The sequence below is a fragment of the Salmo salar genome, unplaced genomic scaffold (assembly GCF_965601325.2).
Source record: "Salmo salar unplaced genomic scaffold, fSalSal1 ptg000414l, whole genome shotgun sequence".
Taxonomy (NCBI): domain Eukaryota; kingdom Metazoa; phylum Chordata; class Actinopteri; order Salmoniformes; family Salmonidae; genus Salmo; species Salmo salar.
Genome location: NW_027675380.1, coordinates 394,405 through 417,080, shown reverse-complemented (window position 1 = coordinate 417,080; position 22,676 = coordinate 394,405). Strand labels below are relative to the sequence as shown.

Genomic DNA, 22,676 nt, shown 5'->3' with positions numbered 1-22,676 from the left:
CTGAGAGTCTAGGGGGGGGAACCATAAACCTGCCTCTCCAACTCTCCCTGACCTGAGTGTGTTAACTCCTGAGAGTCTAGGGGGGAACCATAAACCTGCCTCTCCATCTCTCCCTGACCTGAGTGTGTTAACTCCTGAGAGTCTAGGGGGGAACCATAAACCTGCCTCTCCAACTCTCCCTGACCTGAGTGTGTTAACTCCTGAGAGTCTAGGGGGGAACCATAAACCTGCCTCTCCAACTCTCCCTGACCTGAGTGTGTTAACTCCTGAGAGTCTAGGGGGGAACCATAAACCTGCCTCTCCAACTCTCCCTGACCTGAGTGTGTTAACTCCTGAGAGTCTAGGGGGGAACCATAAACCTGCCTCTCCAACTCTCCCTGACCTGAGTGTGTTAACTCCTGAGAGTCTAGGGGGGAACCATAAACCTGCCTCTCCAACTCTCCGTGAACTGAGTGTGTTAACTCCTGAGAGCCTAGGGGGGGAACCATAAACCTGCCTCTCCATCTCTCCCTGACCTGAGTGTGTTAACTCCTGAGAGTCTAGGGGGGAACCATAAACCTGCCTCTCCAACTCTCCCTGACCTGAGTGTGTTAACTCCTGAGAGTCTAGGGGGGAACCATAAACCTGCCTCTCCAACTCTCCGTGAACTGAGTGTTTTAACTCCTGAGAGTCTAGGGGGGAACCATAAACCTGCCTCTCCATCTCTCCCTGACCTGAGTGTGTTAACTCCTGAGAGTCTAGGGGGGAACCATAAACCTGCCTCTCCAACTCTCCCTGACCTGAGTGTTTTAACTCCTGAGAGTCTAGGGGAACCATAAACCTGCCTCTCCAACTCTCCCTGACCTGAGTCTGTTAACTCCTGAGAGTCTAGGGGGGAACCATAAACCTGCCTCTCCATCTCTCCCTGACCTGAGTGTTTTAACTCCTGAGAGTCTAGGGGGGAACCATAAACCTGCCTCTCCAACTCTCCCTGACCTGAGTGTTTTAACTCCTGAGAGTCTAGGGGGGAACCATAAACCTGCCTCTCCAACTCTCCCTGACCTGAGTGTGTTAACTCCTGAGAGTCTAGGGGGGAACCATAAACCTGCCTCTCCAACTCTCCCTGACCTGAGTGTGTTAACTCCTGAGAGTCTAGGGGGGAACCATAAACCTGCCTCTCCAACTCTCCCTGACCTGAGTGTGTTAACTCCTGAGAGTCTAGGGGGGACCATAAACCTGCCTCTCCATCTCTCCCTGACCTGAGTGTTTTAACTCCTGAGAGTCTAGGGGGGAACCATAAACCTGCCTCTCCATCTCTCCCTGACCTGAGTGTGTTAACTCCTGAGATACACCATGCCATGATTAGATAGTGAAACAACACACCAATCTCTTTCATAATTTCTTTAAACAATAAAGGCTAATTTACGAACATTTCTGTAAAGTGATATGTTGCGTTTTGGAATGAAACTCTTCTTATGTTTCCCATCTGAGATCAGAGTAGATGAGAGATGTAATGTTTGTCTCTGTTGTGTTGAAGTCCAATCAAGCAGGAGAGACCAGCCTCCCCTGTACCCAGCTGTGTGTCCATGAAGAGTGACCGGTCTATGTATCGACCTATAGAGTTTAGAGAGGGAGACTTTTCTACTGAACAAAGGTAAGAAGAACTCATGGGTCATGGTCAGTGAGTTAAACAACACTGTCTCTAGTCATTTCTCCTCTCCAATTTTCACATTTATTTTGGTTGTTTTCATAATCCATAGGCTAATCCTTTAGTCCATTTTCATAGTCCTAAAACAGTGTGTGTGTGTGTGTGTGTGTGTGTGTGTGTGTGTGTGTGTGTGTGTGTGTGTGTGTGTGTGTGTGTGTGTGTGTGTGTGTGTGTGTGTGTGTGTGTGTGTGTGTGTGTGTGTGTGTGTGTGTGTGTGTACTCCCTGGACGAGGAGATGTAATCTCATGTTTTGTCCACAGAAACCAACAGGAGAGATCAGAGTCAGAGATTCTCAGTGGTCAGTCTTCCCAGAGTCATCAAACAGACCTGGACTCTATATTCAGTGTATGTGGTCCTGTTATGAACATTTGTGTTTGTTTTCCTCAAGTAAAGGTTCTTTCAATTATTCATTAATGTGTTAATGAGAAAGCATTTGTTCTCTTGCTTAACTTATTTACTTGATTTATTTTAGTTGCTTGAAGAGAAAATGATGACATTTGTGAAGAACGAGCTGAAGATGTTCAAGAGGATTCTTAGTCCTGAACTCCCAGAAGGCTATGAGAGTCAGAAGCAGGATAAGGAAGTGGTGGATGCTGAAGATGAGAAGCAGGAGAGCAGTGCCAGAGAGGGGGCTCTGAAGATCACACTGCACGTCCTGAGGAAAATGAACCAGAAGGAGCTTGCTGACACACTGGAGAAATGTAAGATCTGTCTGCCTCATGTTGAATGCTGTTTTATAACATTTAAAAGCTGTAGCTAACGTACAGCTAAAGTAGCTGTGTAACTCAATGATATTGTAGCAGCCTTAACACAACACCTAGTGACCTCATCAAGTAGCAGAAGGGATGTGTTGTGGTGATTAATTTAGAGAGAGAGACATAGAGAGACAACATTAATTATACCATCAATAATACCAATAATAATATAATCAGTCACACCAGTCTGTAATGCATTTGGAAAACATTTACACGTTTATTCTGTCAGTTAAGAGAATAATTGTTATGATGTAAAACTTTATAACAGTCCTACAATACTGTAGGCATTAAAACAGACATAATATTAATATCCTCTGTGTTATTTCTTCATTCAGATGATCCTGCTGTGATTTGCCAACGTGAACTCAAATCTAATCTAAAGAAGAAGTTTCAATGTGTATTTGAGGGGATCGCTAAACAAGGAAACCCAACACTTCTCAATAAGATCTACACAGAGCTCTACATCACAGAGGGTGGAACAGGAGAGGTCAATAATGAACATGAGCTGAGACAGATTGAGACAACAACCAGGAAACAAGCAAGACCAGAGACTGCAATCAAATGTAACGACATCTTCAAACCCTTAACTGGACAAGACAAACTTATCAGAACTGTGCTGACAAAGGGAGTCGCTGGCATTGGAAAAACAGTCTCTGTGCAGAAGTTCATTCTGGACTGGGCTGAAGGAAAAGCAAATCAGGATGTCCAATTTGTATTTTCATTCCCTTTCCGGGAGCTGAATTTGATGAAAGAGGACAAACAAACTTTCATTGAACTTCTTAATCACTTCTCAATGGAAACCAAACAATCAGGAATCTCCATCTACAACAAGTACAAAGTTGTGTTCATCTTTGATGGTCTGGATGAGTGCCGACTGCCCCTAGACTTCCAGAAGAACAAGATCTGTTGTGACGTCACAGAGTCAACCTCAGTGGATGTTCTGCTGACAAATCTCATCAAGGGAAATCTGCTTCCCTCTGCTCTCCTCTGGATAACTACCCGACCTGCAGCAGCCAATAAGATCCCTTCAGGGTGTGTTGACCAGGTGACAGAGGTACGAGGGTTCAATGACCCACAGAAGGAGAAGTACTTCAGGAAGAGATTCAGTGATGAGGACCTGGCCAACAGAATCATCTCACACATAAAGACATCAAGGAGTCTCCACATCATGTGCCACATTCCAGTCTTCTGTTGGATTTCTGCAACAGTCCTCGAACACATGCTGAAACGTAAGAGAGAAGAGATGCCCAAGACTCTGACTGAGATGTACACACACCTTGTGGTGTTTCATACCAAACAGAAGAATGAAAAGTATCTTGGGAAAGAAGAGACAGATCCACACTTGAATAACGAGAGCATTCTGTCACTGGGAAAACTGGCTTTTCAACAGCTAGTGAAGGGCAATCTGATTTTCTATGAAGAAGACCTGAAAGAGGCTGGTATTGATGTCAATGAAGCCTCGGTGTACTCAGGATTGTGCACACAGCTCTTTAAAGAGGAATGTGGGCTGTACCAGATGAAGGTGTACTGCTTTGTTCATCTGAGCATTCAGGAGTTTCTGGCTGCTGTGTATGTGTTCCTCTCATTCATCAACAACAATGAGAATCTAATGGATGAACTGCAAACAAAATACAAGTCTGAAGTTACTTTCTACAAGAGTGCTGTGGATAAAGCCTTACAAAGTGAGACAGGAAACCTGGACCTGTTCCTCCGCTTCCTTCTGGGCCTCTCACTGGAGTCCAATCAGAAGCGCTTACGAGGTCTACTGACAAAGACAAGAAGCAGCTCACAGAGCAATGAAGAAACAGTCAAGTACATCAAGGAGAAGATCAGGGAGAATCCCTCCCCAGAGAGGAGCATCAATCTGTTCCACTGTCTGAATGAACTGAATGACCATTCTCTAGTGGAGGAGATCCAAAGCTACCTGAGATCAGGAAGTCTCTCAGAACCCAACTTGTCACCTGCACAGTGGTCAGCTCTGGTCTTTGTGTTGCTGACTTCAGAAAAAGAGCTGGATGTGTTTGACCTGAAGAAATACTCCAGATCAGAGGAAGGTCTTCTGAGGCTGCTGCCAGTGGTCAAAGCCTCCAGAGCTGCTCTGTGAGTACATAAAATGACATTTAAGAACTTATCATCAGGAAGAAATAAATATCCATTGTCCTTTTACACTACTCGTTAAATTAACAGTGTGTTTGTGAAGTAATGATGATCTCTTTGTCAGGCTGTCAGGCTGTGGAGTCACAGAGAAAGGCTGTGCTTCTCTGGTCTCAGCTCTGAGGTCAAACCCCTCACACCTGAGAGAGCTGGATCTGAGTAACAATGACGTGAAGGATTCAGGAGTGGAGCTGCTCTCTGCTGGACTGGGGAATCCCCACTGTAAACTGGAGACTCTGAGGTCAGTATTCCTGTAGTTGGTCAACAAGTGATAACTGTTCACCAGATCCACATGTGTTTACCAGACACACATAGTCAAAATCATTGTCACGGGTGCCGTAGGGTGTAGACCAAAACGCAGCGGGAAAATGTATACTCATCTTTTTATTAGTGAAGAAGGAAAAACACAAACAACGTATACAAAAAAAAAAAACGAACTAGACTAACTAACTCGTCAGGCACACAGCAAAACAAGAAACAATCTCCAATAAAATCCCAAACATTTATAGGACCTTCAATCAGAGGCAACGATAGACAGCTGCCTCCAACTGAAGGCCCCAACACCAATTAACTAAACATAGAAATACAAACGACTAGACTGAACATAGAAATAGACTAACATAGAACAATAACCAAAACCCTGGACTAATAAATCAAATACCCCTCTACATACACAACCACACCGAACCATATAAACCAAATACCCCCTGCCACGTCCTGACCAAACTATAAGAACAAATAACCCCTTTACTGGTCAGGACGTGACAATCATATGTGTTTGGACAGTGAAGCTTACAGTTTTACATTTGGTTGTGTTTTAGATTATGTTTATCCTAATAGAAACTGAATGGTGAAAATTGTCCTGTCATTTTGGAGTTACTTAACTTGTATTGTCAGTAAGAATAGAAGATGTTTCTGAACACTTCTATATTCATGTGGATGCTACCATAATTATGAATAATCATGAATGAATCGTGAATAATGATGAATGAGAAAGTTACAGAGGCACAAAGATCAGACCCCCACTGTTATTGGTAATGGTGAGAGGTTAGCATGTTTTGTTGTGCCTCTGTTATTGGTAATGGTGAGAGGTTAGCATGTTTTGTTGTAGCCTCTGTTATTGGTAATGGTGAGAGGTTAGCATGTTTTGTTGTAGCCTCTATTATTGGTAATGGTGAGAGGTTAGCATGTTTTGTTGTATCCTCTGTTATTGGTAATAGTGAGAGGTTAGCATGTTTTGTTGTAGCCTCTGTTATTGGTAATAGAGAGAGATTAGCATGTTTTGTTGTAGCCTCTGTTATTGGTAATGGTGAGAGGTTAGCATGTTTTGTTGTAGCCTCTGTTATTGGTAATGGTGAGAGGTTAGCATGTTTTGTTGTAGCCTCTGTTATTGGTAATGGTGAGAGGTTAGCATGTTTTGTTGTAGCCTCTAACTTTCTCACTCATTATTATTCATGATTCATTCATGATTTGTATCAATCATGTTATCATCAGGATTCATGTAGTAGTGTTTAGAAACATGTTATCTACTCACTTAGACAGAATATTAATCCAGTCATCATCCACCATTTTATTATTGGGCAAAACACAACCAAAACAAACTGCAAATGCAACCAACGAGTTTACGACCAAATACTAAACTTTTGACTACTTTAATACACTATGAGTAAATTGGTCAGAATACTTATGACTTCTTCAAATGGGGAGACAGGAAACATAAAGTGTTTTCATTTTTAAACGTGAAACAGATATGTATTAAAATACCCTCAAATAAAAGGTGACATTTTATACTGTCACCTCATATGAAACTATTGATCTCAAATCCAAAATGTTGGAGTATAGAGCCACATTTAAAATGTCAGCTTCACTGTCAAAATAGATATGGTGTGGACTGTATACTCAATACAATCTAAATCTGATACCTCACTGTCTGTCTTTTGACTGATGCTGCTTTTTAAACTGGTCTGGTCAGTCTACTCAAATATTTGTACTATACATGTTTCTATCTGCAGGCAATACTTTGATAATTTGACATTTTTAATGATACATTCATTTCTGAATAGATATGGAAGGTTTCATATGTTGAAAAAATATACTGCCACTATTTTTACCACCAAAGAATAGCAGTGTGATTTTAATATGATTTGACTCTTTGCAGGCTGTCAGGCTGTCTAGTCACAGAGGAAGGCTGTGCTTCTATGGTCTCAGCTCTGAGGTCAAACCCCTCACACCTGAGAGAGCTGGACCTGAGTAACAATGACCTGAAGGATTCAGGAGTGGAGCTGCTCTCTGCTGGACTGGAGGATCCACACTGTAAACTGGAGACTCTGAGGTCAGTATTCCTGTAGTTGGTCAACAAATGATAACTGTTCACCAGATCCACATGTGTTTACCAGACACACATAGTCCACACCATATGTGTTTGGACAGTGAAGCTTAAAGTTTTACATTTGCTGCTATGCTCCAGCATGTATCTTCTCACTTAGACAGAAAACATCCACCATTTTAATATTGGTCAAAACATAACCCAAAACACAACCAAAGCAAACTGCAAATGCAACCAACGAGTTTGAGTCACAAGCTTGATGTAGTCGTTGCGTTAAAGGAATATGGGACCAAATACTAAACTTTTGACTATTTTAATACACTATGAGTGATTTGGTCAGAATACTTATGACTTCTTCAAATAGGGGGACTAGATACATAAAGTGCTTTTATTTGTCTAAATGGTGAAACAGATATGTATTAAAATATAATCAAATAAAAGGTGACATTATATACTGTCACCTCATATGAAACATTTGATCTGAAATCCAAAATGTTGGAGTATAGAGACACATTTCAAATGTTTGCTTCACTGTCAAAATAGATATGATGTGGACTGTATACTCAATACAATCTAAATCTGATACCTCACTGTCTGTCTTCTGACTGATACTGCTTTTTAAACTGGTCTGATCAGTCTACTCAAATATTTGTACAATAAATGCTTCTATCTACAAGCAATACCTTGATCATTTGTCATTTCTAATAATGATACATTAATTTATGAATATATATGGCAGGTTTCAGGACACTGATATATCTGAACATTTTGAAAAAATATACTGCCACTATTTTCACCACCAAAGAATAGCAGTGTGGTTTTAATATGATTTGACTCTTTGCAGGCTGTCAGGCTGTCTAGTCACAGAGGAAGGCTGTGCTTCTCTGGTCTCAGCTCTATGGTCAAACCCAACACATTATTTGTAAACGGGTAACAGCGTAAATAGGGAAAGCTAAGCGTAACATTTTAATACAACCTGTCTGTCATTGTATTTCTTCTGTGTTGGCAGACTCACTGGCTGTAAACTCACAGACACATCCTCTAAAGTGTTGGCCTCAGTTCTCAGTTCAAACCCCTCACACCTGAGAGAGCTGGATCTGAGTAACAATGACCTGAAGGATTCAGGAGTGAAGCTGCTCTCTGCTGGACTGGGGAATCCCCACTGTAAACTGGAGACTCTGAGGTCAGTATTCCTGTAGTTGGTCAACAAGTGATAACTGTTCACCAGATCCACATGTGTTTACCAGGCACACATAGTACACACCATATGTGTTTGGACAGTGAAGCTTACAGTTTTAAATTTGTCGCTATGCTCCAGCATTTTGGATTTGAGATATAATGTTTGATATTAGGTGACAGTACAGAATGTCACCTTTTATTTAAAGGTATTCATACATATACAGTCGTGGCCAAAAGTTTTGAGAATGACACAAATATTAATTTTCACAAGTCTGCTGCTTCAGTGTCTTTAGATATTTTTGTCAGATGTTACTATGGAATACTGAAGTATAATTACAAGCATTTCATAAGTGTCAAAGGCTTTTATTGACAATTACATGAAGTTGAAGCAATGAGTCAATATTTGCAGTGTTGACCCTTCTTTTTCAAGACCTCTGCAATCCGCCCTGGCATGCTGTCAGGATGTGGCCCAGAAGTTCTGGGCCACATCCTGACTGATGGCAGCCCATTCTTGCATAATCAATGCTTGGAGTTTGTCGGAATTTGTGGGTTTTTGTTTGTCCACCTGCCTCTTGAGGATTGACCACAAGTTCTCAATGCGATTAAGGTCTGGTGAGTTTCCTGGCCATGGACCCAAAATATCGATGTTTTGTTCCCAGAGCCACTTAGGTATCACTTTTGCCTTATGGCAAGGTGCTCCATCATGCTGGAAAAGGCATTGTTCGTCACCAAACTGTTCCTGACTGATTGGGAGAAGTTGCTCTCGGAGGATGTGTTGGTACCATTCTTTATTCATGGCTGTGTTCTTAGGCAAAATTGTGAGTGAGCCCACTCCCTTGGCTGAGAAGCAACCCCACACATGAATGGTCTCAGGATGCTTTACTGTTGGCATGACACAGGACTGATGGTAGCGCTCACCTTGCCTTCTCCGGACAAGCTTTTTTCCGGATGCCCCAAACAATCGGAAAGGGGATTCATCAGAGAAAATGACTTTACCCCAGTCCTCAGCAATCCAATCCCTGTACCTTTTTCAGAATATCAGTCTGTCCCTGATGTTTTTCCTGGAGAGAAGTGGCTTCTTTGCTGCCCTCCTTGACACCAGGCCATCCTCCGAAAGTCTTCGACCCACTGTGCGTGCAGATGCACTCACACCTGCCTGCTGCCATTCCTGAGCAAGCTCTGTACTGGTGGTGCCCCGATCCCGCAGCTGAATCAACTTTAGGAGACGGTCCTGGCGTTTGCTGGACTTTCTTGGGCGCCCTGAAGCCTTCTTTACAACAATTGAACTGCTCTACCTTGAAGTTCTTGATGATCCAATAAATGGTTGATTATAGGTGCAATCTTACTGGCAGCAATATCCTCGCCTGTGAAGCCCTTTTTGTGCAAAGCAATGATGACGACACGTGTTTCCTTGCAGGTAACCATGTTTGACAGCGGAAGAACAATGATTCCAAGCACCACCCTCCTTTTGAAGCTTCCAGTCTGTTATTCGAACTCAATCAGCATGACAGAGTGAACTCCAGCTTTGTCCTCGTAAACACTCACACCTGTGTTACCGAAAGAATCACTGACATGATGTCAGCTGGTCCTTTTGTGGCAGGGCTGAAATGCAGTGGAAATGTTTTTTGGGGATTGTAACGTCCGTCGTTAGGAATGGACCAAGGCGCAGCGGGAATGTGGATACTCATGTTTATTTGGTAAAAACACGTAAAGCATCCACATGAAAACCAACAAAACAATACTCACGACGGCAACAGTGTGACAGGCTAAACAAGCAGTGCTCACAAACAACTTCCCACCGAAAAACACACACTCCTACATAGGACTCCCAATCAAAGGCAACTCAACACACCTGCCTTCAATTGGGAGTCCAATCACTCACACATATGTAACACACAAAACCCAGCCACATCCTGACCCAAAACTAATACAATACCTCCCTCTGCTGGTCAGGACGTGACAGGGATTCAGTTCATTTGCATGGCAAAGAGGAACTTGGCAATTATTTGCAATTCATCTGATCACTCTTCATAACATTCTGGAGTATACGCAAATTGCCATCATACAAACTGAGGCAGCAGACTTTGTGAAAATTAATATTTGTGTCATTTTCAAAACTTTTGGCCAAGACTGTATTTTTTACCGTTTAGATATGAAAGCACTTTAGACATCTAAACTCAGCAAAAAAAGAAACATCCCTTTTTCAGGACCCTGTCTTTCAAAGATAATTCGTAAAAATCCAAATAACTTCACAGATCTTTATTGAAAAGGGTTTAAGCAATGTTTCCCATGCTTGTTCAATGAACCATAAACAATTAATGAACATGCACCTGTGGAATGGTCGTTAACCTCTTACATCTAGACGTTCTGCTAGCGGAACACCTGCTCCAATATCCAATGATAGGCGTGGCGCGAATTACAAATTCCTCACTATTTTACACCATTTTAAAGACAAGACTCTCCTTTATCTAACCACACTGTCCGATTTCAAAAAGGCTTTACAGCGAAAGCAAAACATTAGATTATGTCAGCAGAGTACCCAGCCAGAAATAATCAGACACCCATTTTTCAAGCTAGCATATAATGTCACAAAAAACAAAACCACAGCTAAATGCAGCACTAACCTTTGATCTTCATCAGATGACACGCCTAGGACATTATGTTATACAATACATGCATGTTTTGCTCAATCAAGTTCATATTTATATCAAAAAACAGCTTTTTACATTAGCATGTGACGTTCAGAACTAGCATTCCCACCGAACACTTCCGGTGAATTTACTAAATTACTCACGATAAACGTTCACAAAAAACATAACAATTATTTTAAGAATTATAGATACAGAACTCCTTTATGCACTCGCTATGTCCGATTTTAAAATATATTTTCGGTGAAAGCACATTTTGCAATATTCTGAGTAGATAGCACGCCATCATAGGCTAGCTATTTTGACACCCACCAAGTTTGACCCTCACCAAACTCCGATTTACTATTAGAAAAGTTTGATTACCTTTCCTGTTCTTCGTCAGAATGCACTCCCAGGACTTCTACTTCAATAACAAATGTTGGTTTGGTTCAAAATAATCCATAGTTATATCCAAATAGCGGCATTTTGTTCGTGCGTTCAAGACACTATCCAAGGGTGACGAAGGGTTACACGCCCGACGCGTTTCGTGACAAAAAATTCTAAATATTCCATTACCGTACTTCGAAGCATGTCAACCGCTGTTTAAAATAAATTTTTATGCTATTTTTCTCGTAAAAAAGCGATAATATTCCGACCGGGAGTCGTTGTTTACGTTCAAAGACGAAAGAATAAAAACATGGGGTCGTCTCATGCACGCGCCTCAGTCTCATAGTACTCTGACCGACCACTATCCAAACGCGCTAATGTTTTTCAGCCAGGGCCTGCAAAGCCACGATTCAGCTTTTTGCCGCCTTCTGAGAGCCTATGGGAGCCGTAGGAAGTGTCACGTAACAGCAGTGATCCCTTGTTTTGGATAGAGATGATCAAGAATGCCAAGAAATGGTCAGACAGGGTACTTCCTGTACAGAATCTTCTCAGGTTTTGGCCTGCCAAATGAGTTCTGTTATACACACAGACACCATTCAAACAGTTTTAGAAACTTTGGAGTGTTTTCTATCCAAAGCTAATAATTATATGCATATTCTAGTTTCTGGGCAGGAGTAATAATCAGATTAAATCGGGTACGTTTTTTATCCGGCCGTGAAAATACTGCCCCCTATCCATAACAGGTTAAGACACTAACAGCTTACAGACGGTAGGCAATGAAGGTCACAGTTATGAAAACTTAGGACACTAAAGAGGCCTTTCTACTGACTCTGAAACACACCCAAAGAAAGATGCCTAGGGTCCCTGCTCATCTGTGTGAACGTGCATGCTGCATGCTGCAAGGACAGCTGTTCGTCCTTGCAGTGGCAGACCACGTGTAACAACACCTGCGCAGGATCGGTACATCCGAACATCACACCTGCGGGACAGGTACAGGATGGCAACAACTGCCCGAGTTACACCAGGAATGCACAATCCCTCCATCAGTGCTCAGACTGTCCTCAAAAGGCTGAGAGAGGCTGGGCTGAGGGCTTGTAGGCCTGTTGTAAGGCAGGTCCTCACCAGACATTACCGGCAACAACGTCACCTATGGGCACAAATCCACCGTCGCTGGACCAGACAGGACTGGCAAAAAGTGCTCTTCACTGATGAGTCGAGGTTTCGGCTCACCAGGGGTGATGGTCGGATTTGCGTTTATCGTCGAAGGAATGAGCGTTACACCGAGGCCTGTACTCTGGAGCGGGATCGATTTGGAGGCGGAGGGTCCGTCATGGTCTGGGGCGGTGTGTCACAGTATCATCGGACTGAGCTTGTTGTCATTGCAGGCAATCTCAACGCTTTGCGTTACAGGGAAGACATCCTCCTCCCTCATGTGGTACCCTTCCTGCAGGCTCATCCTGACATGACCCTCCAGCATGACAATGCCACCAGCCATACTGCTTGTTCTGTGCGTGATTTCCTGCAAGACAGGAATGTCAGTGTTCTGCCATGGCCAGCGAAGAGCCCGGATCTCAATCCCATTGAGCACATCTGGGACCTGTTGGATCGGAGGGTGAGGGCTAGGGCCATTCCCCCCAGAAATGTCCGGGAACTTGCAGGTGCCTTGGTGGAAGAGTGGGGTAACATCTCACATCAAGAACTGGCAAATCTGTTGCAGTCCATGAGGAAGAGATACACTGCAGTTCTTGATGCAGCTGGTGGCCACACCAGATACTGACTGTTACTTTTGATTTTGACCCCTCCTTTGTTCAGGGACACATTATTCCATTTCTGTTAGTCACATGTCTGTGGAACTTGTTCAGTTTATGTCTCAGTTGTTGAATCTTGTTATGTTCATATAAATATTTACACATGTTAAGTTTTCTGAAAATAAAAAGCAAATGACAGTGAGAGGACGTTTCTTTTTTTGCTGAGTTTAGTTCTCCCATTTGAAGAAGTCTTAATTATTTGGACAAATTAATTTAGTCAAAAGTTTAGTGTTGGGTCCAATATTCCATACCTGCAGTGATTACATCAAGCTTGTGATTCTACTAACTTGTTGAATTCATTTACAGTTTGTCTTGGTTGTGTTTTAGATTATGTTTTTCCTAATAGAAACAGAATGGTGAATAATGTCCTGTCATTTTGGAGTCACTTCACTTATATTGTCAGTAAGAACACATCTACATTCATGTGGATGCTACCATGATTATGAATCATCATTAATTAATCATGAATGATGATGAATGAGAAAGTTACAGACACAAATATCAGACCCCCTCTGTTATTGGTAATGGTGAGAGGTTAGCCTGTCTTGTTGTAGCCTCTGTTATTGGTAATGGTGAGAGGTTAGCATGTTTTGTTGTAGCCTCTGTTGTTGGTAATGGTGAGAGGTTAGCATGTTTTGTTGTAGCCTCTGTTATTGGTAATGGTGAGAGGTTAGCATGTTTTGTTGTAGCCTCTGTAACTTTCTCACTCATTATTATTGATGATTCATTCATGATTTGTATTAATCATGTTATCATCAGGATTCATTTAGTAGTGTTTAGAAACATGTTATCTACTCACTTAGACAGAAAATTATCCAGTCATCATCCACCATTTTATTATTGGGCAAAACACAACCAAAACAAACTGCAAATGCAACCATCGAGTTTATGACCAAATACTAAACTTTTGACTACTTTAATACACTATAAGTAAATTGGTCAGAATACTTATGACATCTTCAAATGGGGAGACAGGAAACATAAAGTGTTTTCATTTTTAAACGTGAAACCGATATGTATTAAAATACCCTCAAATAAAAGGTGACATTTTATACTGTCACCTCATATGAAACTATTGATCTCAAATCCAAAATGTTGGAGTATAGAGCCACATTTAAAATGTCAGCTTCACTGTCAAAATAGATATGGTGTGGACTGTATACTCAATACAATCTAAATCTGATACCTCACTGTCTGTCTTTTGACTGATACTGCTTTTTAAACTGGTCTGGTCAGTCTTCTCAAATATTTGTATTATACATGTTTCTATCTGCAGGCAATACTTTGATAATTTGACATTTTTAATGATACATTCATTTCTGAATAGATATGGAAGGTTTCATATGTTGAAAAAATATACTGCCACTATTTTTACCACCAAAGAATAGCAGTGTGATTTTAATATGATTTGACTCTTTGCAGGCTGTCAGGCTGTCTAGTCACAGAGGAAGGCTGTGCTTCTCTGGTCTCAGCTCTGAGGTCAAACCCCTCACACCCGAGAGAGCTGGACCTGAGTAACAATGACCTGAAGGATTCAGGAGTGGAGCTGCTCTCTGCTGGACTGGAGGATCCACACTGTAAACTGGAGACTCTGAGGTCAGTATTCCTGTAGTTGGTCAACAAGTGATAACTGTTCACCAGATCCACATGTGTTTACCAGACACACATAGTCCACACCATATGTGTTTGGACAGTGAAGCTTAAAGTTTTACATTTGCTGCTAAGCTCCAGCATGTATCTTCTCACTTAGACAGAAAACATCCACCATTTTAATATTGGTCAAAACATAACCCAAAACACAACCAAAACAAACTGCAAATGCAACCAACGAGTTTGAGTCACAAGCTTGATGTAGTCGTTGCGTTAAAGGAATATGGGACCAAATACTAAACTTTTGACTATCTTAATACACTATGAGTGATTTGGTCAGAATACTTATGACTTCGTCAAATGGGGGGACTAAATACATAAAGTGCTTTTATTTGTCTAAATGGTGAAACAGATATGTATTAAAATATACTCAAATAAAAGGTGACATTATATACTGTCACCTCATATGAAACATTTGATCTGAAATCCAAATTATTGGAGTATAGATCCACATTTAAAATATTCTCTTCACTGACAAAATAGATATGGTGTGGACTGTATACTCAATACAATCTAAATCTGATACCTCACTGTCTGTCTTCTGACTGATACTGCTTTTTAAACTGGTCTGATCAGTCTACTCAAATATTTGTACAATAAATGCTTCTATCTACAAGCAATACCTTGATAATTTGTCATTTCTAATAATGATACATTAATTTATGAATATATATGGCAGGTTTCAGGACACTGATATATCTGAACATTTTGAAAAAATATACTGCCACTATTTTCACCACCAAAGAATAGCAGTGTGGTTTTAATATGATTTGACTCTTTGCAGGCTGTCAGGCTGTCTAGTCACAGAGGAAGGCTGTGCTTCTCTGGTCTCAGCTCTGTGGTCAAACCCAACACATTATTTGTAAACGGGTAACAGCGTAAATAGGGAAAGCTAAGCGTAACATTTGAATACAACCTGTCTGTCATTGTATTTCTTCTGTGTTGGCAGACTCACTGGCTGTAAACTCACAGACACATCCTGTAAAGTGTTGGCCTCAGTTTTCAGTTCAAACTCCTCACACCTGAGAGAGCTGGACCTAAGTAACAATGACCTGAAGGATTCAGGAGTGAAGCTGCTCTCTGCTGGACTGGAGGATCCACACTGCAGACTGGAGACTCTGAGGTCAGTATTCCTGTAGTTGGTCAACAAGTGATAACTGTTCACCAGATCCACATGTGTTTACCAGGCACACATAGTCCACACCATATGTGTTTGGACAGTGAAGCTTACAGTTTTAAATTTGTCGCTATGCTCCAGCATTTTGGATTTGAGATATAATGTTTGATATTAGGTGACAGTACAGAATGCCACCTTTTATTTAAAGGTATTCATACATATACAGTCGTGGCCAAAAGTTTTGTTTTGGTAATGGTGAGAGGTTAGCATGTTTTGTTGTATCCTCTGTTATTGGTAATGGTGAGAGGTTAGCATGTTTTGTTGTAGCCTCTGTTATTGGTAAGGGTGAGAGGTTAGCATGTTTTGTTGTAGCCTCTGTAACTTTCACACGCATTATTATTCATGATTCATTCATGATTTTTCTTAATCATGACATCATCAGGATTAATTTAGTAGTGTTTAGTAACATGTTTGTCACGGTTTTCGTCGGTTATGGCGGACCAAAACGCAGCAGGTATGTGTATACTCATCTTCTTTATTTACGGGAAAAGAAGGGAAAAAAAACAAACAAACACGTATACAAAAATAACAAAGCAATGAACGACGAAATAACAGTCTTTGACGGCAACACAGCAATCCAAGAACAATCTCCCACAAATACAAGACAAACACACCCAACTAATATAGGACTTCCAATCAAAGGCAACACCAAACAGCTGCCTTCAATTGGAAACCCACCCCAATTAACTCAACATAGAAACACGCTCACTAGACTACACATAGAAATACATAAACATAGACCATAACTCAAAACCCGGAAATAATAAATCTAACGCCCTCCTAACTAACACACCACCCTGAACCACATAAAACAAATACCCTCTGCCACGTCCTGACCAAACTACAATAACAATTAACCCTTATACTGGCCAGGACGTGACAGTACCCCCCCCCCTTAAAGGTGCTAACCCCGGAAGCACCTTAAAAAAACAAAACCCCCCAAAAAAACACAACCCCAAACAACAAAACAAAAATTCCCCTCTACTAAAAGGGAGGGAAGGGAGGGTGGCTGCCGTCAACGACGGCACTGTGCTACACCCCCCCTCCCCAACCCACCTATATCAGGAGGTGGCTCCGGTTCTGGCCGTTCCAGGCAGTCGGGCCACTCTGGCAGCTCGGGGCAGTCTGGCCAGTCTGGCAGCTCGGGGCAGTCTGGGCAGTCTGGCAGCTCGGGGCAGTCTGGCCGCTCTGGCAGCTCGGGGCAGTCTGGCCGCTCTGGCAGCTCGGGGCAGTCTGGCAGCTCTGGCAGCTCGGGGCACTCTGGCAGCTCGGGGCACTCTGGCAGCTCGGGGCAGTCTGGCAGCTCGGGGCAGTCTGGCCGGCTCTGGCGGCTCGGGGCAGTCTGGCCGGCTCTGGCGGCTCGGGGCAGTCTGGCCGGCTCTGGCGGCTCGGGGCAGTCTGGCCGGCTCTGGCGGCTCCTGACTGACGGGCGGCTCTGGCGACTCTTGACTGACGGGCGGCTCTGGCGACTCTTGACTGACGGGCGGCTCTGGCGACTCTTGACTGACGGGCGGCTCTGGCGACTCTTGACTGACGGGCGGCTCTGGCGACTCTTGACTGACGGGCGGCTCTGGCGACTTGACTGGCGGGCGGCTCTGGCGACTGTTGACTGGCGGGCGGCTCTGGCGACTGTTGACTGGTGGGCGGCTCTGGCAACTGTTGACTGGCGGGCGGCTCTGGCGACTGTTGACTGGCGGGCATTTCTGGCGACTGTTGACTGGCGAGGCTGGGTTCACGCACTTGAAGCCTGGTGCGTGGTGCTGGTACTGGGCGTACCAGATTGGGAACACGCACCTCCAGGCTAGTGCGGGGAGCGGGAACAGGATGAGTCGGACTGGCCTGACACACTTCCGGGTCCGCACGAGAGACAGGAGCTGGAAACCCAGGGCTATGGAGGCGCACAGGCGGTCTTTATCTTACCTCCTGCACAACCCATCCTGGCTGGATGGAACTAGTAGCCCTGCACGAGCGGGGTGCTTGTACAGGGCGGACTGGGTTGTGCAGGGGCCTGATGGTAGCCGTGCGTAGAGCGGGAGTTGGGTAGCCTGGTCCTCGGAGGCGTACCGGCGACCAGATGCGCTGCGCAGGCATCCTCCTACCAGGCTGGATGCCCGCTCTAGCACGGCACCTGCGAGGGGCTGGAATAACGCGCACTGGACTGTGCGTGCGTATGGGTGAGAGTGCGCTCCTCAGCGAAACATGGCGCTCTCCACCTCATACGCTCCTCCATATAACCACGGATAGCTGGCTTCCGGCTCTTCCTAGGCCAAGCCAAACTACCCGTATGCCCCCCCAAAAAAATGTCTTGGGGGTGCCTCTCGTGCTTCTCCCTCAGCGCTTCCAAGGCCTCGTACCTCCGCCTCTCTGCCTTGGCTGCCTCAATTTCCTCCCGTGGGCGACGGTACTCCCCAGCCTGGTGCCAAGGTCCAGCCCCGTCCAGAACTTCCTCCCAGGTCCATTTCTCCCGCCAGTCCAACTCGAAATCCCTTTTCTTCTGCTGCTTGGTCCTTAGTTGGTGGGAGATTCTGTCACGGTTTTCGTCGGTTATGGAGGACCAAAACGCAGCAGGTATGTGTATACTCATCTTCTTTATTTACGGGAAAAGAAGGGAAAAAAACCAAACAAACACGTATACAAAAATATCAAAGCAATGAACGACGAAATAACAGTCTTTGACGGCAACACAGCAATCCAAGAACAATCTCCCACAAATACAAGACAAACACACCCAACTAATATAGGACTTCCAATCAAAGGCAACACCAAACAGCTGCCTTCAATTGGAAACCCACCCCAATTAACTCAACATAAAAACACGCTCACTAGACTACACATAGAAATACATAAACATAGACCATAACTCAAAACCCGGAAATAATAAATCAAACGCCCTCCTAACTAACACACCACCCTGAACCACATAAAACAAATACCCTCTGCCACATCCTGACCAAACTACAATAACAATTAACCCTTATACTGGCCAGGACATGACAATGTTACCTAATCACTTAGACAGAAAATTACTCCAGTCATCATCCAACATTTTATTGATGAGCAAAATATAACCCAAAACACAACCAAAACAAACTGCAATTGTAACCAACGAGTTTGAGTCACAGGCTCTAACGGGTGTGTAAGGATTGGACCAAGGCGCAGCGTGGTTAGTGCTCATCATGAAACTTATTTGAATGAACACTGAATCAAAAAAAACTAAGTGCAACAGCTAAACAGTTCTGTCAGGAACATTAACTAAACAGAAAATAACCACCCACAAAACCCAAAGGAAAACAGGCTGCCTAAGTATGGCTCCCAATCAACAACAACGATATACAGCTGTCCCTGATTGAGAGCCATACCTGGCCGAAACAAAGAAATACCAAACATAGAAAAAGGGACATAGAATGCCCACCCCAACTCACGCCCTGACCAACCAAAATAGAGACATAAAAGGATCTCTAAGGTCAGGGCGTGACACAGGCTTGATGTAGTCGCTGCGTTCAAGGAATATCGGACTAAATACTAAACTTTTGACTACTTTAATACACTATGAGTGAATTAGTCAGAAAACATATGACTTCTTTAAATAGGGGGACTAGATACATAAAGTGCTTTCATTTTTCTAAATGGTGAAACAGATATGTATTAAAATACCCTCAAATAAAAGGGGACATTTTATACTGTCACCTCATATGAAACATTTGATCTGAAATCCAAAATGTTGGAGTATAGAGACACATTTAAATTGTTATCTTCACTGTCAAAATAGATATGGTGTGGACTGTATACTCAATACAATCTAAATCTGATACCTCACTGTCTGTCTTTTGACTGATACTGCTTTTTAAACTGGTTTGGTCAGCCAACTCAAATATTTGATAATATGCATCTTTCTATCTACAAGCAATACTTGGAAAATGTGTCATTTATAATAATGAAACATTTATGAATAGATATGGCAGGTTTCAGGAGACTGATGTATCTGAATATGTTGATAAAAATATACTGCTACTATTTTCACCACCAAAGAATAGCAGTGTGATTTTAATATGATTTGACTCTTTGCAGGCTGTCAGGCTGTGGAGTCACAGAGGAAGGCTGTGCTTCTCTGGTCTCAGCTCTGAGGTCAAACCCAACACATTATTTGTGCAGGGTAACAGCGTAAACAGAGAAAGCTAAGCATAACATTTTAATACAACCTGTCTGTCATTGTATTTCTTCGGTGTTTGCAGACTCACTGGCTGTAAACTCAGAAACATCACCGGTAAAGTGTTGGCCTCAGTTTTCAGTTCAAACCCCTCACACCTGAGAGAGCTGGACCTGAGTAACAATGACCTGAAGGATTCAGGAGTGAAGCTGCTCTCTGCTGGACTGGGGAATCCCCACTGCAGACTGGAGACTCTGAGGTCAGTATTCCTGTAGTTGGTCAACAAGTGATAACTGTTCACCAGATCCACATGTGTTTACCAGGCACACATAGTCCACACCATGTGTGTTTGGACAGTGAAGCTTACAGTTTTAAATTTGTCGCTATACTGCAGTATTTTGGATTTGAAATAGAATGGTTTATATTAGGCGACAGTACAGAATGTCACCTTTTATTTGAGGGAATTCATACATATCTGTGTTACTGTTTCAATATGAATAATGACGAATATCCAAGTTATAGAGGCACAAAGATCAGAATAAATGCTAACCTCCTCTGTTATTGGTAATGGTGAGAGGTTAGTATGTTTTGTTGTAGCCTCTGTTATTGGTAATGATGAAAGGTTAGCATGTTTTGTTGTAGCCTCTGTTATTGGTAATGGTGAGAGGTTAGTATGTTTTGTTGTAGTCTCTGTTATTGGTATTGGTGAGAGGTTAGCATGTTTTGTTGTATCCTCTGTTATTGGTAATGGTGAGAGGTTAGCATGTTTTGTTGTAGCCTCTGTTATTGGTAATGGTGAGAGGTTAAAATGTTTTGTTGTATCCTCTGTTATTGGTAATGGTGAGAGGTTAGCATGTTTTGTTGTAGCCTCTGTTATTGGTAATGGTGAGAGGTTAGCATGTTTTGTTGTATCCTCTGTTATTGGTCATGGTGAGAGGTTAGCATGTTTTGTTGTAGCCTCTGTTATTGGTAATGGTGAGAGGTTAGCATGTTTTGTTGTAGCCTCTGTTATTGGTAATGGTGAGAGGTTAGCATGTTTTGTTGTAGCCTCTGTTATTGGTAATGGTGAGAGGTTAGCATGTTTTGTTGTAGCCTCTGTTATTGGTAATGGTGAGAGGTTAGCATGTTTTGTTGTATCCTCTGTTATTGGTAATGGTGAGAGGTTAGCATGTTCTGTTGTAGCCTCTGTTATTGGTAATGGTGAGAGGTTAGCATGTTTTGTTGTAGCCTCTGTTATTGGTAATGGTGAGAGGTTAGCATGTTTTGTTGTAGCCTCTGTTATTGGTAATGGTGAGAGGTTAGTATGTTTTGTTGTAGCCTCTGTTATTGGTAATGGTGAGAGCTTAGCATGTTTTGTTGTAGCCTCTGTTATTGGTAATGGTGAGAGGTTAGCATGTTTTGTTGTAGCCTCTGTTATTGGTAATGGTGAGAGGTTAGCATGTTTTGTTGTAGCCTCTGTTATTGGTAATGGTGAGAGGTTAGTATGTTTTGTTGTAGCCTCTGTTATTGGTAATGGTGAGAGGTTAGCATGTTTTGTTGTAGCCTCTGTTATTGGTAATGGTGAGAGGTTAGCATGTTTTGTTGTAGCCTCTGTTATTGGTAATGGTGAGAGGTTAGCATGTTTTGTTGTAGCCTCTGTTATTGGTAATGGTGAGAGGTTAGCATGTTTTGTTGTAGCCTCTGTTATTGGTAATGGTGAGAGGTTAGCATGTTTTGTTGTAGCCTCTGTTATTGGTAATGGTGAGAGGTTAGCATGTTTTGTTGTAGCCTCTGTTATTGGTAATGGTGAGAGGTTAGCATGTTTTGTTGTAGCCTCTGTAACTTTCATTTATGAATAATGGCATCATCAGGATGCTTTTAGTATAAATAAAATTACTCCAGTAACCATCTGAAATGAACACGATGGGAGACAGAGAGCTGCTTTCAAGTGCAGGGCTCAGCAGGTGTTTATTGTAAAGGACCACAGGTCCAGGGGCAGGCAGAAGTTCAAAAAGAGTCCAAAAAGGCAACAGGCAGGGAAAAGGTTGTGGTCCGGGAGATCAGGCAATAGGTTGAGAACAGGAAATCCAATGGGCTAAGGTACAGGCAGGCAATAGGTTGATAACAGGAAATCCTATGGGCTAAGGTACAGGCAGGGAATAGGCAAAAGGCGTCGTTAGGGAGGCAGGCAAAAACATCATACACGGGAGGAGTAAATTAAAGGAAACTCAGCGCTCCGTATAGCCGTGTGTCGCAAAACAAACAACACTTCACAATGATGGGGGTGCAAAGAACTGAACTAAATAGAGTTTGATAATGACATACAGGTGTGTGAACAGGTGATCAGAATTCAGGTGACTGGGATCTGGAGAGTGAGCTGCGTTCAGGGGGATCTATGTGTTTGAGAGTGTGAGCTGGAAGCAGACGTTACACCATCCACCATTTTAATATTGGGCAAAACACAACCCAAAACACAACCAAAACAAACTGCAAAATCAATCAACGAGTTTGAGTCACAAGCTTGATGTAGTCGCTGCGTTCAAGGAATATCGGATCAAATACTCAACTTGTGACGACTTTAAGCCACTGTCGTGTCTTTGGGGGTACCATTAAACGGAAGATATGTTTATCAATTAGCTCCCTGTAATTATTATCACGCGATTAAACTGATTAATCGTTTAATTGTAATTAACTAGGAGGTCGGGGCACCAAGGAGAATATTCAGATTACAAAGCTATAATTTTCCTAATATAACTTTCCTGTACTATAATATTATATTCTATTATAGTATAGGTCAATT

The 22,676-nt window shown here is 42.7% G+C and overlaps 2 protein-coding genes across 2 annotated transcripts in view; both read left to right on the top strand.

Annotated features, from left to right (window-relative positions):
- LOC145875995 (uncharacterized) overlaps window positions 1-2,447 on the top strand; it is a 459,138-nt gene extending 456,691 nt beyond the window's left edge. The window contains exons 6-8 of the mRNA XM_082971766.1: window positions 1,517-1,633; window positions 1,948-2,032; window positions 2,160-2,447. Of these exons, the coding sequence (XP_082827892.1) occupies window positions 1,517-1,633; window positions 1,948-2,032; window positions 2,160-2,447 (490 nt within the window). The remainder of the gene's footprint in view (window positions 1-1,516; window positions 1,634-1,947; window positions 2,033-2,159) is intronic.
- A 629-nt stretch (window positions 2,448-3,076) lies between these two features.
- LOC145875980 (uncharacterized) overlaps window positions 3,077-22,676 on the top strand; it is a 33,782-nt gene continuing 14,182 nt past the window's right edge. Inside the window, exons 1-7 of the mRNA XM_082971756.1 lie at window positions 3,077-4,542; window positions 4,664-4,837; window positions 6,755-6,928; window positions 7,932-8,105; window positions 14,346-14,519; window positions 15,523-15,696; window positions 19,983-20,156. Coding sequence (XP_082827882.1) covers window positions 3,188-4,542; window positions 4,664-4,837; window positions 6,755-6,928; window positions 7,932-8,105; window positions 14,346-14,519; window positions 15,523-15,696; window positions 19,983-20,156 — 2,399 coding nt within the window. The 5' untranslated portion in view covers window positions 3,077-3,187. The remainder of the gene's footprint in view (window positions 4,543-4,663; window positions 4,838-6,754; window positions 6,929-7,931; window positions 8,106-14,345; window positions 14,520-15,522; window positions 15,697-19,982; window positions 20,157-22,676) is intronic.